Source organism: Berghia stephanieae, chromosome 4, assembly GCF_034508935.2.
Source record: "Berghia stephanieae isolate SIO BIC M18660-M18661 chromosome 4, UCSD_Bste_1.3, whole genome shotgun sequence".
Taxonomy (NCBI): domain Eukaryota; kingdom Metazoa; phylum Mollusca; class Gastropoda; order Nudibranchia; family Aeolidiidae; genus Berghia; species Berghia stephanieae.
Window position 1 is genome coordinate 52632760 of NC_088363.1, and position 15453 is coordinate 52648212.

The 15453-nt window shown below is 36.0% G+C and overlaps 1 protein-coding gene across 1 annotated transcript in view; it reads left to right on the forward strand.

Annotated features, from left to right (window-relative positions):
* Positions 1 to 14009, forward strand: part of LOC144970796 (uncharacterized) — an 18300-nt gene extending 4291 nt beyond the window's left edge. The window contains exons 2-7 of the mRNA XM_078910810.1: positions 335 to 754; positions 2262 to 2305; positions 4629 to 4659; positions 5596 to 6101; positions 7919 to 9812; positions 11192 to 14009. Of these exons, the coding sequence (XP_078766936.1) occupies positions 335 to 754; positions 2262 to 2305; positions 4629 to 4659; positions 5596 to 6101; positions 7919 to 9812; positions 11192 to 12722 (4426 nt within the window). The 3' untranslated portion in view covers positions 12723 to 14009. The remainder of the gene's footprint in view (positions 1 to 334; positions 755 to 2261; positions 2306 to 4628; positions 4660 to 5595; positions 6102 to 7918; positions 9813 to 11191) is intronic.
* Positions 14010 to 15453: the final 1444 nt, after the last annotated feature.

Below are 15453 nucleotides of genomic sequence, written 5' to 3' on the forward strand. Positions count from 1 at the left end.
ATTTGATTATTTCGGACCTGGTAATACAGCATATAACTTGAAAAAACAGGCTGGTATTTGCCCACCCTGCCCATTATTACCAGTCGTCCCTGATTTTATCTTACAAGCTTTGTTTCCAATTGGGGGGAAATTTCCCATTTCGTATTTTGCTTTTGACTTCATCATTGTTTACAATATATTAAGCTGTTTGGGGTGGGGGGGGGGGGTGAATGGCTATATCTTTTTTTTCACGGCATTTTATGATATTCTGTAAACCGGATATGCTGAATATCCAAAGGCGAACTGCATTTTGTCAACACATTGTTCAATCCAATTTTTTTTCGTCTTTCTGCAGGTTTCACGCTTTACTTCAACATATTGTTTCTTCTTGTGGTGGCGAGGAATACCCAGGGCGAGCTGAAACTGGAAATAAGGACAGTAAAGATAAATATGTATCTTCAACTAAACAGTCATCATCATCATCATCGTCGTCGTCGTCGTCTTCTTCTTCATCTTCATCCATCCCGCCACCGCCATCATTTGCCATGTCATCACAATCATCATCATCATCAACATCATCAATAGGGTCGTTATCGTCGTCTTCGTCAGGACCACAGCTAACCAAGAACTTTAACTCTAGCCTTAACTCTCCACCTGGCGCCGAGGAGATGGAAGGGTTTTCCGATTTTAACCATGCCATTGCTTACTACACAAATACTCTATGGTGGATGTGTGCCCAGCCCGACAGTGGACTTCACAAAATGAGAAATGCAAAGTAAGCTTCCCACCTCTCTCTCTCTCTCTCTCTCTCTCTCTCTCTCTCTCTCTCTCTCTCTCTCTCTCTCTCTCTCTCTCTCTCTCTCTCTCTCTCTCTCTCTCACACACACACACACTCTCTCTCTCTCTCTCTCTCTCTCTCTCTCTCTCTCTCTCTCTCTCTCTCTCTCTCTCTCTCTCTCTCTCTCTCTCTATCTATCTATCTATCTATCTATCTATATATATATATAAATATATATATATATATATATATCTTTATCAATTTCCTCTTTAGTAGTCATATTAGTAGTAGTAGTTGTCGTAACAGTAGTATTAGACGCTGTAGAAGTAGTAGTAGTAGTAGTAGTAGTAGTAGTAGTAGTAGTAGTAGTAGTAGTAGTAGTAGTAGCTGTAGTAGTAGTAGTAGTAATAGAAGTTGTAGTAGTAGTAGTAGTAGTAGTAGTAGTAGTAGTAGTAGTAGTAGTAGTAGTAGTAGTAGTAGAAGTTGTAGTAGAAGTAGTTGTTGTAGTAGTAGTAAGCAGTTGTAGTTGCAATAGTAGTGTTGTATAGAATCATAATCAAAGGGGTGTAACCTAATAAAAATTAGTCGTTTCTTGAAAATGAGATTGTATCCCTTACATGATGACTGCTTATTAGAGTTGAACAAATACTTTTATCTTTGTTGATTCATTTCCAAATCGTTTTAATAGCATCAATGGCCAGGTAGTTTATATGTGTTGACGTATATTTAAACGCCTTCGATACCTTGAATTCTAATATGAAAAAATGAAAATGAGGCAAAAGGTGAAAAAGAACGAAGGAAATAAAAGAAAAAGATGATGTGTGCAGTTATTTTACATAGTGTTTTCAGGAGTTTCTTCTCTTAAAAAAAAAAAAAAAAGAACATGGATTTTGGGATTGTCTTTTACTTTCACGCTGAGCTTTCTTTTTTACTTGGATTTAGAGAGAGAGAAAAAAAGATTTAAGTAAGCGTCTCAGTTGAGCTCATGAATCGGAAATATATGTCTGACCAAAAACACTGTTATATCACGTTATGGGTTGAAGAGTGGGATGGAGATATGTTCCACTTCAAATTAAACTATTAAATATTATATATATAATTAATATATATATATATATTATATATATATATATATATATATATATATATATATATATATATATATATATATATATATATATATATATATATATATGAACATTTATAGAGTGGTTTCCGGGGTACGCCGTCTTCAAAGCGCTTTTTAGATGTTTCATGTATTCCCCCAGCAGGCCATAGGGAACCATATTATATATTTTTTTATGTAATGTCAATCTCCTTTATGTACTACCACATTTGCAGTAAATTAAAGCCTGCAGCCAAGTTCTCATCCCCATCTGCGTTGTGGTCAGTTAGAAAAAAAAAACATGCCGATGCACTTTTCCAGGTTTATTATACGTTTCATTTACAAATTTTGTCTAAAAGTTTGTTCCAGGGTATGATTTTTGTTTCATTTCCTCCGCAGTCCTGTTTTGCAAGAGTTCATTCTTCGTCTAATTGGATACTTAAGTAAGTTGGTTTATGTTTAATTACTCCCTCTCTCTCTCTCTCTCTCTCTCTCTCTCTCTCTCTCTCTCTCTCTCTCTCTCTCTCATTCTCTCCCTCTTTCTCTTTTTCTCTCTCTCTCTCTCCTCTCTCTCTCTCTCTCTCTCTCTCTCTTCTCTCTCTCTCTCTCTATATATATATTTTATATATATATATATATATATATATATATATATATATATATATATATATATATATATATATATATATATATATCTTTCTCATCCACACACACACACACACACTCCCTGTCTCTCTCCCTCTCTCTGTCTCTCTCTTACACACTCTCTCTCATTCTCTGTATATCTATCTATCTCTCTCACACACACACAGACATACTCTCTCTCTCCCATCCACACACACACTCACACACACACACACACACTCCCTATCTCTCTCCCTCTCTCTCTCTTTCTCTCTCTTTCTTTCTCTCTCTCTTACACTCTCTCTCTTTCTCTCTCTCTCTTACACTCTCTCTCTCTCTTTCTCTCTCATTCTCTCTCTATCTATCTATCTATCTCACACACAGACACAGACACACACTTTCTCTCTCTCTCTCTCTCTCTCTCTCTCTCTCTCTCTCTCTATATATATATATATATATATATATATATATATATATATATATATATATATATCTCTTTCTCTCTCTCTCTCTCTCTCTCTCTCTATCTCTCTATCTATCTATCTATCTATCTATCTCTTTCTCATCCACACACACACACTCCCTATCTCTCTCCCTCTCTCTGTCTCTCTCTCTGTCTCTCTCTCTCTCTCTCTTACACACTCTCTCTCTCTCATTCTCTGTATATCTATCTATCTCACACACACACACACACACAGACATACTCTCTCTCTGTCTCTCTCTCTCCCATCCACACACACACACACACACACCCTATCTCTCTCCCTCTCTCTCCTTCTCTCTCTCTCTCTCTCTCTTTCTCTCTCTGTTACACACACTCTCTCTCTCTTTCTCTCTCTCCCTCTTACACTCTCTCTCTCTCTCTCTCTCTTTCTCTCTCATTCTGTCTCTCTATCTATTTATCTCACACACACACAGACACAGACACACTATCTCTCTCTATCTATCTCTCTCTCTCTCTCTCTCTCCCTCCCTCTCTCTCTCTCTCTCTCTCTCTCTCTCTCTCTCTCTCTCTCTCTTGGTGGAGGAGGCGTTGATTAACGACACTTTAACGACAATTTTTCCTCTATTATAAATGTCTTTGTGACCAGTAGAAACAAGCATTAACAAACGTGACTGAATAAAACCTAGTGACATGACAAGAACACAAAAACAGTGCCATAAATCCTCAAAACTATCTAGATAGGAAATTCATACATGTTTATTTAGAATCTATTTTTTTTTAACGTGAGCTTGTATATATCCCAAAGTCAACTTAATGTTCTCAAAGTCAAGAGAAGCACTTAACCAGTTAATTACCATACTCCGGAAAGACACTATGCGGCTATGTGGTCTTGTGCTATGACACTCGCTTTCGGATCGGAAGGTCCTGGATTCGAGCCTCACTCGGAGCTTCATTGAGTCCTTGGAAAAGACTCTTTACTCACAATCTCTCATAGAACTCATGTGTAAAATGAGTATCTGGCTGGCCGTTAACGGCGTTGTCTGTCGGAAAAGATTGTAATATCACCTAATAGGCGTCATGTCTCGCCCGACATATTAAATGTTGCTGTTGGCTGGGGATCCCTTGTAAAGCATTTTGAACACGTTTAGTGGATATTACGCTATATAAATGTTCTAGATTAAACAATTTGGCCAGAAATCTCTTCCTTCAAAGATCGATTGATTTTGGCAAAAACTCTCAAATCTGGGAACATTGCGAGGTCTAAGTTGCAGGTTAGATAGTTTTTGCCAAGATGAGGGTCATTTCAATCGATCGATATTTGAAGGAGGAGTTTTCTGGCCTAATTTTTAAATACGTGTCTTTTCAGAATACCGCAGTTGACCGATTAACACGTAGGACGGAACATGACGCCTGTAAAGCAATATTACAAATTTTATTCGACAGAGACAACGCGTTTCCGCCCAGATACTCATTTTATACCTGAGTGCGTTGAGAAAATGTGAACAAAGAGCCTTTTCTAAGGACTCAACTTGACACGAACCAAGGACGAGTTCATACCACTGGATCACAAAGCTGCATTTGTAGGGGTTGTTCTCTTTTCTCTTGAACATGGGGCCAAAAATTAACCAATTAGTTTTTATATTATTGTTCTGCCTGTCTATCTATTTGCTAATTGCCTATTAATATACTTTTTTCAGGAGGTGGACGAACTTTCAGTCTAAATTACAGGTAAGATTATAATATAATAAATTCACAAAAGACATACTAATATTTTATAGGAATTACATTTCTCAAATTAAAATTTGGCCTACTTGCAAAGCAATTTTATTTTTGACCCAACGCGCCAATCTGATGACATTACGGGTGAAGTAAACGCTAAAAATTGAACTATTTTTATCAAGTTTGATTTGATATCTATTATGCATTGCTCCAGTTTGCTGCAGTTAACCAAAAATAATGTAAATCTGATCGATTCTATAATTAAAATGTTATTTTCTAAATCTGGATGTCCCAGATGTGTGTATTTTTTGTGGCATTTTCCACCATCTTTAGCATCATCATAGCCAAATACATTTCCAAGCGTACTGTAACTATTGCCCTTCCGAACCCCTAGAGACGCATAAATTGATAACGACAAGTAACAATCATCATCGTTCATGATCATCATCATTATCATCATCATCATCATCATCATCATCATCATCATCATCATCATCACTATTATTATGATTATTATCTTCATCATCATCATCGTCATCATCATCATCATCATTATTATTATTATTATTATTATTATCATCATCATCCTTATTATTATTATTGGACACTACTAACACTTGCTGCGGCTATTATCTTTTTTTATTACTCTTGCCAGTTAAGCATTTGAACTAAAATAAATTCTTTATATAGTATGCTCTGGCGCTTTATTCTTTTCATTTGTCTGTAACTATAACATAGATAATAGCTGTCATTTTTGATCGAAGTATATTTATTACATCCAGCAACCCATTCACTGCTAGGTGGACATCGTGCGGAGGGGTAATGAAACAAACTCTGACATTCACGGAATTGAATCGTTTCGTTTCAGTGAATGATTCAGAATTACAATGTTTTCATGCTTTGTCGGTTGAACCAACCATATGCTCTCTTTTATCTTTCTTTTAGGAAAAGATCATTCACCAAAGAGCCATTGGTTCCATATAGTGCAATCACAACAAGCCCTCATGGCCACGGATCTATCAACTTACCTGTGATGACCTTCACCCCGCTTTCAACGGCAGCTAATACAAAGTCAGGGTTCATCAGCATATCGCATTCCGGTCTCGGAAATGCCTCAACAAGCTACCCAACATATCTCACTCAAAGTCTTACCCCTCTGATGCTCCCGCCTAAAGTTTCAACCATGGTTTCAAGTTCTCTTGGACCCAAACACGTCAATGAACTTCAAGGTCAAAACAGTGGTGTAAAAAAGACCGACAATTCTCAGAATTCATTGCGAATAGTGGGAGGAAAGATTCAAAATGTTCAACCAACCTTGATCAAAGAAACAGCCGAAAGCAGAGCGTCTTTCAAAACTGAAGAAGAACCTCCAAATTTCTTGAAAGACTCACCTTCAAACATGGAAATTGACCCTCAACAAGATCATCGTCCAAAACTTGCTGGCATTAACGGTGAGTGTGCTGCTAAATCGCAAAGCATATTAGGTTTAATTTTGGATTATGCGATCAATTAACTACACCATGGCAATGAAAGGGTTATTTTTAAAAAGATAGAATTCATTATCTACGTGTTTATCTATATAACAAAAGACTGTTGCACGCGGCGTAGCCTGATACTTCAAAGAAAAGAACAGTAATTAAAAATATAGTTATACAGCACATACAAGAGAGGTCAATCAAAATTAACACAGTATAGATCACAGTGTTAAATTAATTATATTATAGCACTATGACTTACCAGTCGGCTGTGCCTGTTTGAAGTTAAAATCTAGTCTCTTATTTTTAGGGTTTGCGAATATTATATTTCTTCAGTCTCCGACTGAAATAAAGAAGAAATAAAGAAGACCTTTTTTACGGTTAGCCACAGACAACGATCGTACCAGTTATTGTTGAATGATCTATTTTGATTTCCATTCATTACATAAAAATAAATAATCTCGTGGTTGGTGGGGACCTAGTCCCTCAATTGTAAGTTTATCAGCTCTGCTAGAGAATTTATGGGGGCTTGTAAATTATCAGCATGATCCATAACTTCTAAACTTTGACCAAAAAAAGTCAAGGAAAAAATGCCAGCATAGGAACATTTGTCCGGGGTTCACGTGAGAGAGGGGCTTTCAACAAAGAGCCCTTATCCGTAAAATTCATGTCCTCACCATCCGGTGACGTACACAATGGTATGTACTAGGGCACGGCGGGAAAGATAAGTTAAAGAGACTGACTAAAAGCGTATCGTCATTAGAGATATTATTGGTTTGCAAAAGAAAATTAATAAGAAGTTCATGTATTTCGTCACTAAACCCTGCTGGGGATCAAGCCTAAGAGTAAGATGGGGCTGAAGCCCATTTAGCTACTCAAGAGCTACGCGCACGGTGCAATCGCTAATTAAGCAATAAAAGAGTAGCATCTCTCTTTATCATTCGCCTGCTTTATACGGTATTTTAATGGAATGGCAATGGGGATTTTTATATATTGTATAATATAACGCTTCATTCTATCTATGTGTCAGTCCAAGGCTATCACTTGAATTTTCTTCCTATTTTCTGCATTCTTGATGAAATATTTCGCAAGTAATTCAGTGTAGTATAAAGGCTCGAGTGCGTCATATTGGTCTGGTCAATGCTCACTGAACTCAAAGTTGACAATATAGCATTTTAATATGGAATGTCCTTAAGTCTAAAGCACCTGTATAACACTCAATAAGGCTGAATGAATACCATCTTATTCCTCCTCATCCTTGCTATCTCTTCCATCTCCTGTATCATTTTTCCTTTCCATAAAACTATTTTCTATAATTCTAAAATAAGGCCATTTTCCTCTGGGCTCTGCCTGGAGTCTTTTACTGACAGATAAACAGTCTTATTTATGTTATGTTCAGAGATGTTTTTTTTTCTTTAAACCCATCTCTCTCTCTCTCTCTCTCTCTCTCTCTCTCTCTCTCTCTCTCTCTCTCTCTCTCTCTCTCTCTCTCTCTCTCTTCTATTAAAAGCAAACAAGGAAACATAAGTGGAAAAGATGACTAGAAATGATTATTCATGCTCAGTACTAATTTACATATATTCAAAAAAACAATGTTTCAAAGATGCATTAGACTCTCTTAAATTATCTGAGTTATTGCCACCTTTCATCTTAAATGTGACCAATTGCCTTATATTTTGAAGCAATGAGTCATAAATTCCTCCTAAATTTTTCCCCTGAAATTAAATTTTTCAGTAGTTCTTACAATGCAGAATGACTTAGAATATCTTATGAAATTGTTTTTCATTCCACAGAATATGATAAATGGTCATCAACAAAAGAGCACAGCACACCTAATGTAACAGTGCAAAAATATTTTCCACCTCCCACCGCCGTTATCAATGGAAGCAAAGAAGTAAACATGCCAGACATTAAACGCATGACGTCGAACAAAGGAGATTCAATCTGGTCTGACAAGAATACCAGTGTATTTCATCTCAACGAACCCAAGTCAAGCTTTCATTTCAGAGGATCAGCATCTGTTAAAGAAACTTTTCCAAGATCACAAAAAGGATTTATAAAAGATGGTAGAGACCCAAAACACTTCCTTCAACCGTACACGCAAGGCACTCCTTTGCTCTTTTTCCCTGCCCAGCAAATACCGGGAGCTTCCGAAGTTTCAGTTTCAACCGGAAGTGGAGGTTTTGCGCATAAACTTGTTGGAAATTCATCGATTGAAGGATTTTATGGACAATATTTCCCCAGTCCAAGCATAACCTCCAATCAAAGAGCACAGTGCCTTACCTACCCACCAGGAGATGTGTTACAACATTCTATTAACCAATTACCTCGGCAAAGACCATTAATATCTCAATCACCATTGCCCTCTTTAACATATGGCGCACCACTACTTACCTCTCGATCATTTTCATTCAATCACCCTTCCATGATACCACTATTTTACTCACCGGCGGCTACGACAACAACAAAGGTACAAGCAGCGACAACTTCAATCTCATCAACTACTTCTTCCGTCAGTTTATCGTGGACAGGTGGCATGGTACCGTCCTACAATATGATTTCTTCCAAGAATAACGGGACCGCTGGAATAAGCCCGTTCATATGCAATCAAAACAACACCATGATGGACAACTTCAATCTGTTTAGAATGTACCAAGACATTTCCAAACCAACTCTGGCTTCATACCAACATCCTGACAAACACGCCGACCCAATTAATCCGTATTTGGGAAATGAGCCTGCCTTATCCAGAAAAAGTGCATGCCCCAAGTCTGATTTCCAAAATACGTCCAATACAATCTATCACTCATCTGGCCTCGATAGTCAAGAAAAAAATTACAAAGGTCGATCTGTAATGGATTCAGAATTCATTAGCTCCAAAGGACACATTTATAGTAACGATTATGCCAGCCATCCTTATCACATTCCGAAACAATTCTCTAATCATAGTGATTATGGCGATGAAAAGAATTATGATCGTTCTTTAAGTGATCATTACAACCACCCTTACTATGAGAAAGGCAATATACGTAGTCAGTACGACCGGCAAATTGGTCAAAATGGGGATTTTTTTGAGAACCGAGGTGACCAGACACGTCGACGAGATGATTCAGTCATTAGCATCCCATTTCCATACAAGGAAAATAATAATATGCCAACAGAAAGCGTTGCAGGTATCAAAATGTCATCTTCTTTAACTGTTGCCGCTAAGTCCTCTTCGCCATTCTTGAGACAAATCACAAGCGATGAGGTCGAAACCAAAAAGTCACGCTCTTTTACAGAAATGGAACAGAGGATCGAAATTGAAAAAGAAAGTGATAGACCAGTGAGTGGTAATGATGAAGCAAAGGATGTCTCAAACAAAAACAATGTTACTCAGAGTAGTAGTAACAGCAACAGTGCCAATGATAATCATCACAGCTACAACAATGTCAGCAGCAGACCGGCCAAAGCTTCCAAACCAAGACGTTTCGTGTGTACAACGTGTAGCAAAGTCTTTTACTCGGGTACAGATCTTGTGGTCCATCGTTACGAGCAACATAGTCATGTTTGCAGCGAGTGCGATGGTCGCTTCTTGTCTTTATCACGACTCCAACAGCATAAGATCAACGATCATCCACAGATGCTTGTCTGCTCTGATTGTAAATTCACCACCTTCTGCAAAGATCACATGGAAGATCACAAACGGTATGTTACGCACAATTCACAAACCCGCTGGGTTTCTTTCTGGTTCGAAAATAGTTATCTACAAGAATATGTTAAAAATTCCTACTACGTTTCTTTTAATCACTTTATTAAAAAAAAAATTATGGTGCTGGCCTATGTATCTATCTAGCCTTCCCTTACTCTAAATCAAATTTCAGTATTTTTGTAGCGTTTAGAATATTTTCATGCACCAAAATTATCAAATTATGCACAATTCTCAAACTAATTGGGTTTCCTTCTAAGTGGGGAATAGTTACCTACAAGAATATGCTTAAAATTTTTACGTTTCTATAAATCACTGCGCTAGTAAAAAAAACACCAAAAAAACAGGGTTAGCTCATATTATGTATCTATCTAGCCTCCCGATACTCTATAGAAATATAATTGAGTTTCAGTCCTTTTCTAGCGTTTGGAATATTTTCATATACCAAAATTATCTATGGGCATTGGTAGATACTCTTTACAGACGGCTTAATCAGTGATCTTGTCAGAATAGCAGTAAGCCTACTACAAATTTAAGAAAAGGAAACTCTTTGTTTTTTTGTTCGGGTGTATGTATGGTGTTTGTATGTGAGTTTGTGTGTGTGTGTCTGTGTGTGTGTTGTTTAGTTTTGTTTGGATTTCTTTTTAGGATATGGGGGTTGTTTGATTCTATTTTGTTTGTTTTGTTTTTGTTTGTTCGTTATTTTTAATGGGTTTTTTTTTCATTGTTTTGTTTTATTTGTTTTGTTTTGTTTATTCGGTGTTTGTTGTTTTTTTTTTTGTCTTTGGTTTTCGTATTATTTTTTTGTTTGTCTTTGGGGGGGGGGGGGTTGGTTTGCTTGTTTTTTAGCTGCATACTTATTTCATTACAGATTTCTAAATACTTTAAGAATGATGTCAATTAGAGCCCTACGATCAATGGAGTTTATCCAGGTTTCGATAGCCTAATTCAGACAGAGACATAAGCATGCAACACTAAATTAGAAGCTGCTCAATAGCAAAATTTCGACGAGATCTAAAGTAGGTTCCATTACCCATTCCCAAACGCTAACATGTCTGGGGTTATAGGCATTATACTAGGACAATTTGGCTGCAGACAGACTATGATTTATTTTAATCAGTTTGAAGTCAATATATTATATTATTGTTTCTGAACTCTCTGGCTACCCAACACAGAAGGGGTGCCTATTATACCTGGAAAGTATATTGTGATAGACCAGCGTCCTATTAAAAGGATAGGATGTCCGTGTCACCATGGGTCTATTATAATAAATCTAATAGCAACTAACGATAACGTCTTTTAGCGCCTGACCATTTAATTAAGCTTTTTTTTTATTTTCAAGAAAAAACTTCACAATTGTTATTATTTCTGTTGACAGATCACACGGCAATGATTTAACATCTAAACATAAAACAGCTGAACCAAGAGAAGAAGATTTAAAATTTGTAGCTGATGAGGCCATCGATGAGGATAAAATTAACCTGAATTATTGCCCAGGTGTGAGTTCCAACTCAAAATCTAATCTGCCCTTTGAGCCAAGCTGCGAGCAGCTCAAAGAACAATATTTAGATTCAGGTGTTATAAGTTTGTCGAAAGAGCTAAAATCTCGACTTGAAGAAGGAGGGCCAGCTTTGGGAAAACGCTCGTCAGGGGACAAAAGTACGATGAGTGCAATAAATGATTGTGATTTATGTCCATATGCTGATCAAAGAAATGGTACACCAGCGACATCAAATGAACCGCCGCTTTCGGGGCCAGTTTTTCCTTCGTTCAATAAATCAACTTCTTCCCCTCACATGTCATCGTCCAAAGTAGACAACATGGTAAACATATTTAGCCAAGTCAACGACTACTGTCGATTTGATCCTAGCAAGTTTTTACCATCGTCCTTCAAGGAGGAGTCTAATGACGCGGATAGCAAAGAACCGATTTTAGTCATTGATACGAGTTCAAGTTGTTCCAATTCTGATATTCCTAGCAGCAAAATCCAAACTTTAGAATCAAGGCAACAGATATCTATGGTTCCCAAAAATGTGCAACCTGGAATTGGAAAGTATTTACTTAATGAAAGCAATTCCAAAATAGAGGGAAAATACACATCGCATCTCTTTGATTCTAACTCACCCTCCTCCATCACGAAATCAACGATGCTCTCATCTGTAAACTACAATGATGAACCTGAAATAATCTGTGCTGAATCGGATACGGCAAGTGATAGGAAGAAACAATTCCCGTGTAAAAACAGGAGGAAAAGGAGAAAAGGTCTAAGTGTGAAGCACTTGAGTAAAAGATTCAAAACTGATGAAAAAGGGGAATGTTCAGAGACATTGGATGATGATAATGATAATAATCACAGTGATAAAAGCTTGAATGCAATAATCCAAACCAAAAACGTAACACATCCTTCTGAATTTCAGATAAACGAAGAGTGCGCTAAGAATAGCGTTATCAAACCTCACACGGTGTGGCTGGACGACTGTCAGGACACGGAATGCACTGAAAAACAGAAAAGTGGAGGTAAAATCGGAGATGGTGATGTTACTTGGTGTGCGCTACAACCATTCGATGAAAACAGTCGAGAAAATCCGCAGTGGAAAGGTCCTTCCAGAGCCCCGAAGCGCGATGGAGAACCTGTCTCCTTTGTTCAAACTCAGGAGGAAATCGAAGATACGTCGCCACAAAAGAAAAGAGGCATCGAGAGGAATAGTGACGATGCTGATAATGATAACAAGCTTAACAATCGAATCCTGAGTCTCCGTGAAAGGCATCGTTCACATTCTTTGCCCCCTAAGAAGAGGGGAATAAGAAAGTCTTACAGACTTAATGGTGATGGTGTGAAAATAACAAATGATAGTGTAAGTTCAAACATGAAAGTGCCACTATTGTTGCCTTTATCACAGCTTACCTAAAAAATGAAATCATCCATTCCGTTCTGGAAAGGGAAGGACAGAGAATATATGTGACCAAATGTCTCAAAACGGTGTTATGTCGAGGTGAAAGAGGAGCAGAGGAAAGAATTTAAAGGAAACGTGAACAGAAATGCAGAGTTTTTGTCACATAAAAAACGTCTATTATCATCAATGCGACATACAATAATATTATAAACTTAAATTTCATATTTTTAAAATAAAATCAATGTTTCACTTCTAAATTGTCCCGAAATGATACCGGATAGAAGCGATGGGTCACATATTTGGGTTTGGTTTTGTAATGAATTGTTTTTGTATATATATATGTGTGTGTGTTTGTGTGTGTGTGTGTGTGTGTGAAAGATAGAGAGAGAGAGAGAGAGAGAAAGATAATATCAACAATACATCTACATTTCTATTACGTTACAAATCAGCTCATGGTTTATCTAGGACGTACTGTCTAAAATGGACTATTGTAATATATTTCTCTCTGGTCTGCCCGACGAGAGTCTCAGAAAGCTACAATATATGCAAACTTCAGCTGCTAGAAGAATTGTATTGATGAAAAGAAAAACTGACCATGCTACCCCCTTTTTGACAACTTTGCATTGGCTTTCAGTCAAAGCACGGATTGAATACAAGATTTCGACCAATGTTTTTAAATGCTTAAATGGCCTTGCCCCCCACTATCTTTCGGATCTGATTTTTTAAAATTCAAATTCTTGCCTCTTAAGGAGGAGCTCCAGCGACGCAGCAAGTTAATCGTACTAAATAAAAGTTCCAAAACATTCTGTGATCGCTCTTTCGAATTTTTTAGCCCAAAAATCTGGATTGCAAGCAGATCAGAGAAAAGCAAACAATGGAAACATTCAAAACACATTTTAAAATATTCTTATTCGCAAAATAATTTTACTCATAGGTCTTTTTTTAAAAATAATATTGTAATCTGTGTCATGGTAATTTTGTTGCGTTGTATAATTTTATCATTATTCAATTAATTGTATTTTTATTGAAAAGCTCTTTGCGATGCAATTGCATAGAAAACGCTATACTAAAAGTTTATCATCATCATCATCATCATCATCATCATAATTATTTCTTCTGATAAACAACATATGAAGACAGGAAATCGTGATTAATTGCATGTATGTTAAAATACGTAAAATACTCTTTAAATGATAGTATATATAATATTGGAAACCAACACAACACTTTCCCGTTACATTTTTTATTTCCTCATACATTGCTGTGTGTATGAGAAAAAAAAAAAAAAAAAAAAAAAAAAAAGAGAGAGAGAGAGAGAGAGAGAGAGAGAGAGAGAGAGAGAGAGAGAGAGAGAGCTTATCAACGATGTTATAATAGTATGCTCATTATGTATTGCTGTGTGTGTGATGAAGAGTGGTGGTGGGGGGGAGGGGGGTGCATGTCAACGTTGTTTTCTGCAATTCTTCTGGTAATCAATATATATATATATATATATATATATATATATATATATATATATATATATATATATATATATATATATATATATATATATATATATTATGAAGATACAAATAATTGTAATCTTTCCACCCCTCTCATTGGAAAACCGTACTAATTTCTTAGTAAATACGTAATCTTTGAATAATGCTTTGAATAACATTTTTATTCAACGGTTGCAGAATATTTTCGCACATTTTATTTTGGTGTGAAATTAGGTGAAAAGGACAGCTGATTGGTAATTAAAAATAATTTTTTGGAGTGCATATTTTGAGTCAAATTGTCATTCAAGCAGAAGGAGAAAGATACAAATTATAATAGTGAATAGAAGTACTAATACCATACCATTTGGTTACAAAATATCTAATAATCTTACTTGGAGGGGTAGAATAAACGTATTCTTTCATTTCTTTGTATTTATTAAACTCGTTTTATTTTGATCGTGCGATAACACATACTCGCAAGCTCGTTGTGGTATTGGGCACGATAAAAATGACTCGTTTAATGAATACTAAGAGATGAAAAAATGGTATATTAATTACCTTTTTGTCAAAAGACATTTTAAATAATAGAATATGATAGACAACAACACAAGATTACATTTTCCCTTTAAAATAATCACCTAGCTCGTAATGTAACAACATGTCAATGCTTTATTTTCCTTTTGATTTTATTTTAATTCTAAAATTCTAGGGATTAAAATATAGTTTCTTTTAATTTAATACTTTTCAGAAATCGAATTTTTAACATATTGTTATTGTTTAGATGCGACATTTCAAAGTTGATAATAGTACTTCGTTGCTCATCAAACAAATACCTACACAAATCACTTGAGTATCTTTGATGAGGTAGCTTTCAAAATCTACCGAATCACATCCAGTAAAAGGAGTAAACACTTTCCTTCAATCTATTGATCACCTTAAAATCACCAGAGAAATCTTAAATTATCAAAGCACTCAAAAGGCTCTTCTATAAGGCAAAAATGTCCTTTTTAAATCACAAAAAAAAAATTGTCATTGCAGTTTACTGAGATAGATATTCGATTATTATAAAATCATTTCAAATATTATCATAGTCATATTATGGATTAATTGATTTATGTTTCACGTTCTGATTGTTCATTTATGTAGACGCATTACAATTTTATAATGTTGATTTTTTTAAAATTTGTTTCAACTGGCACAATTAAATGATTTTTAAAAGTAAATTAATTGAATTAATTCATTTTTGTAGCAATGCATAAACA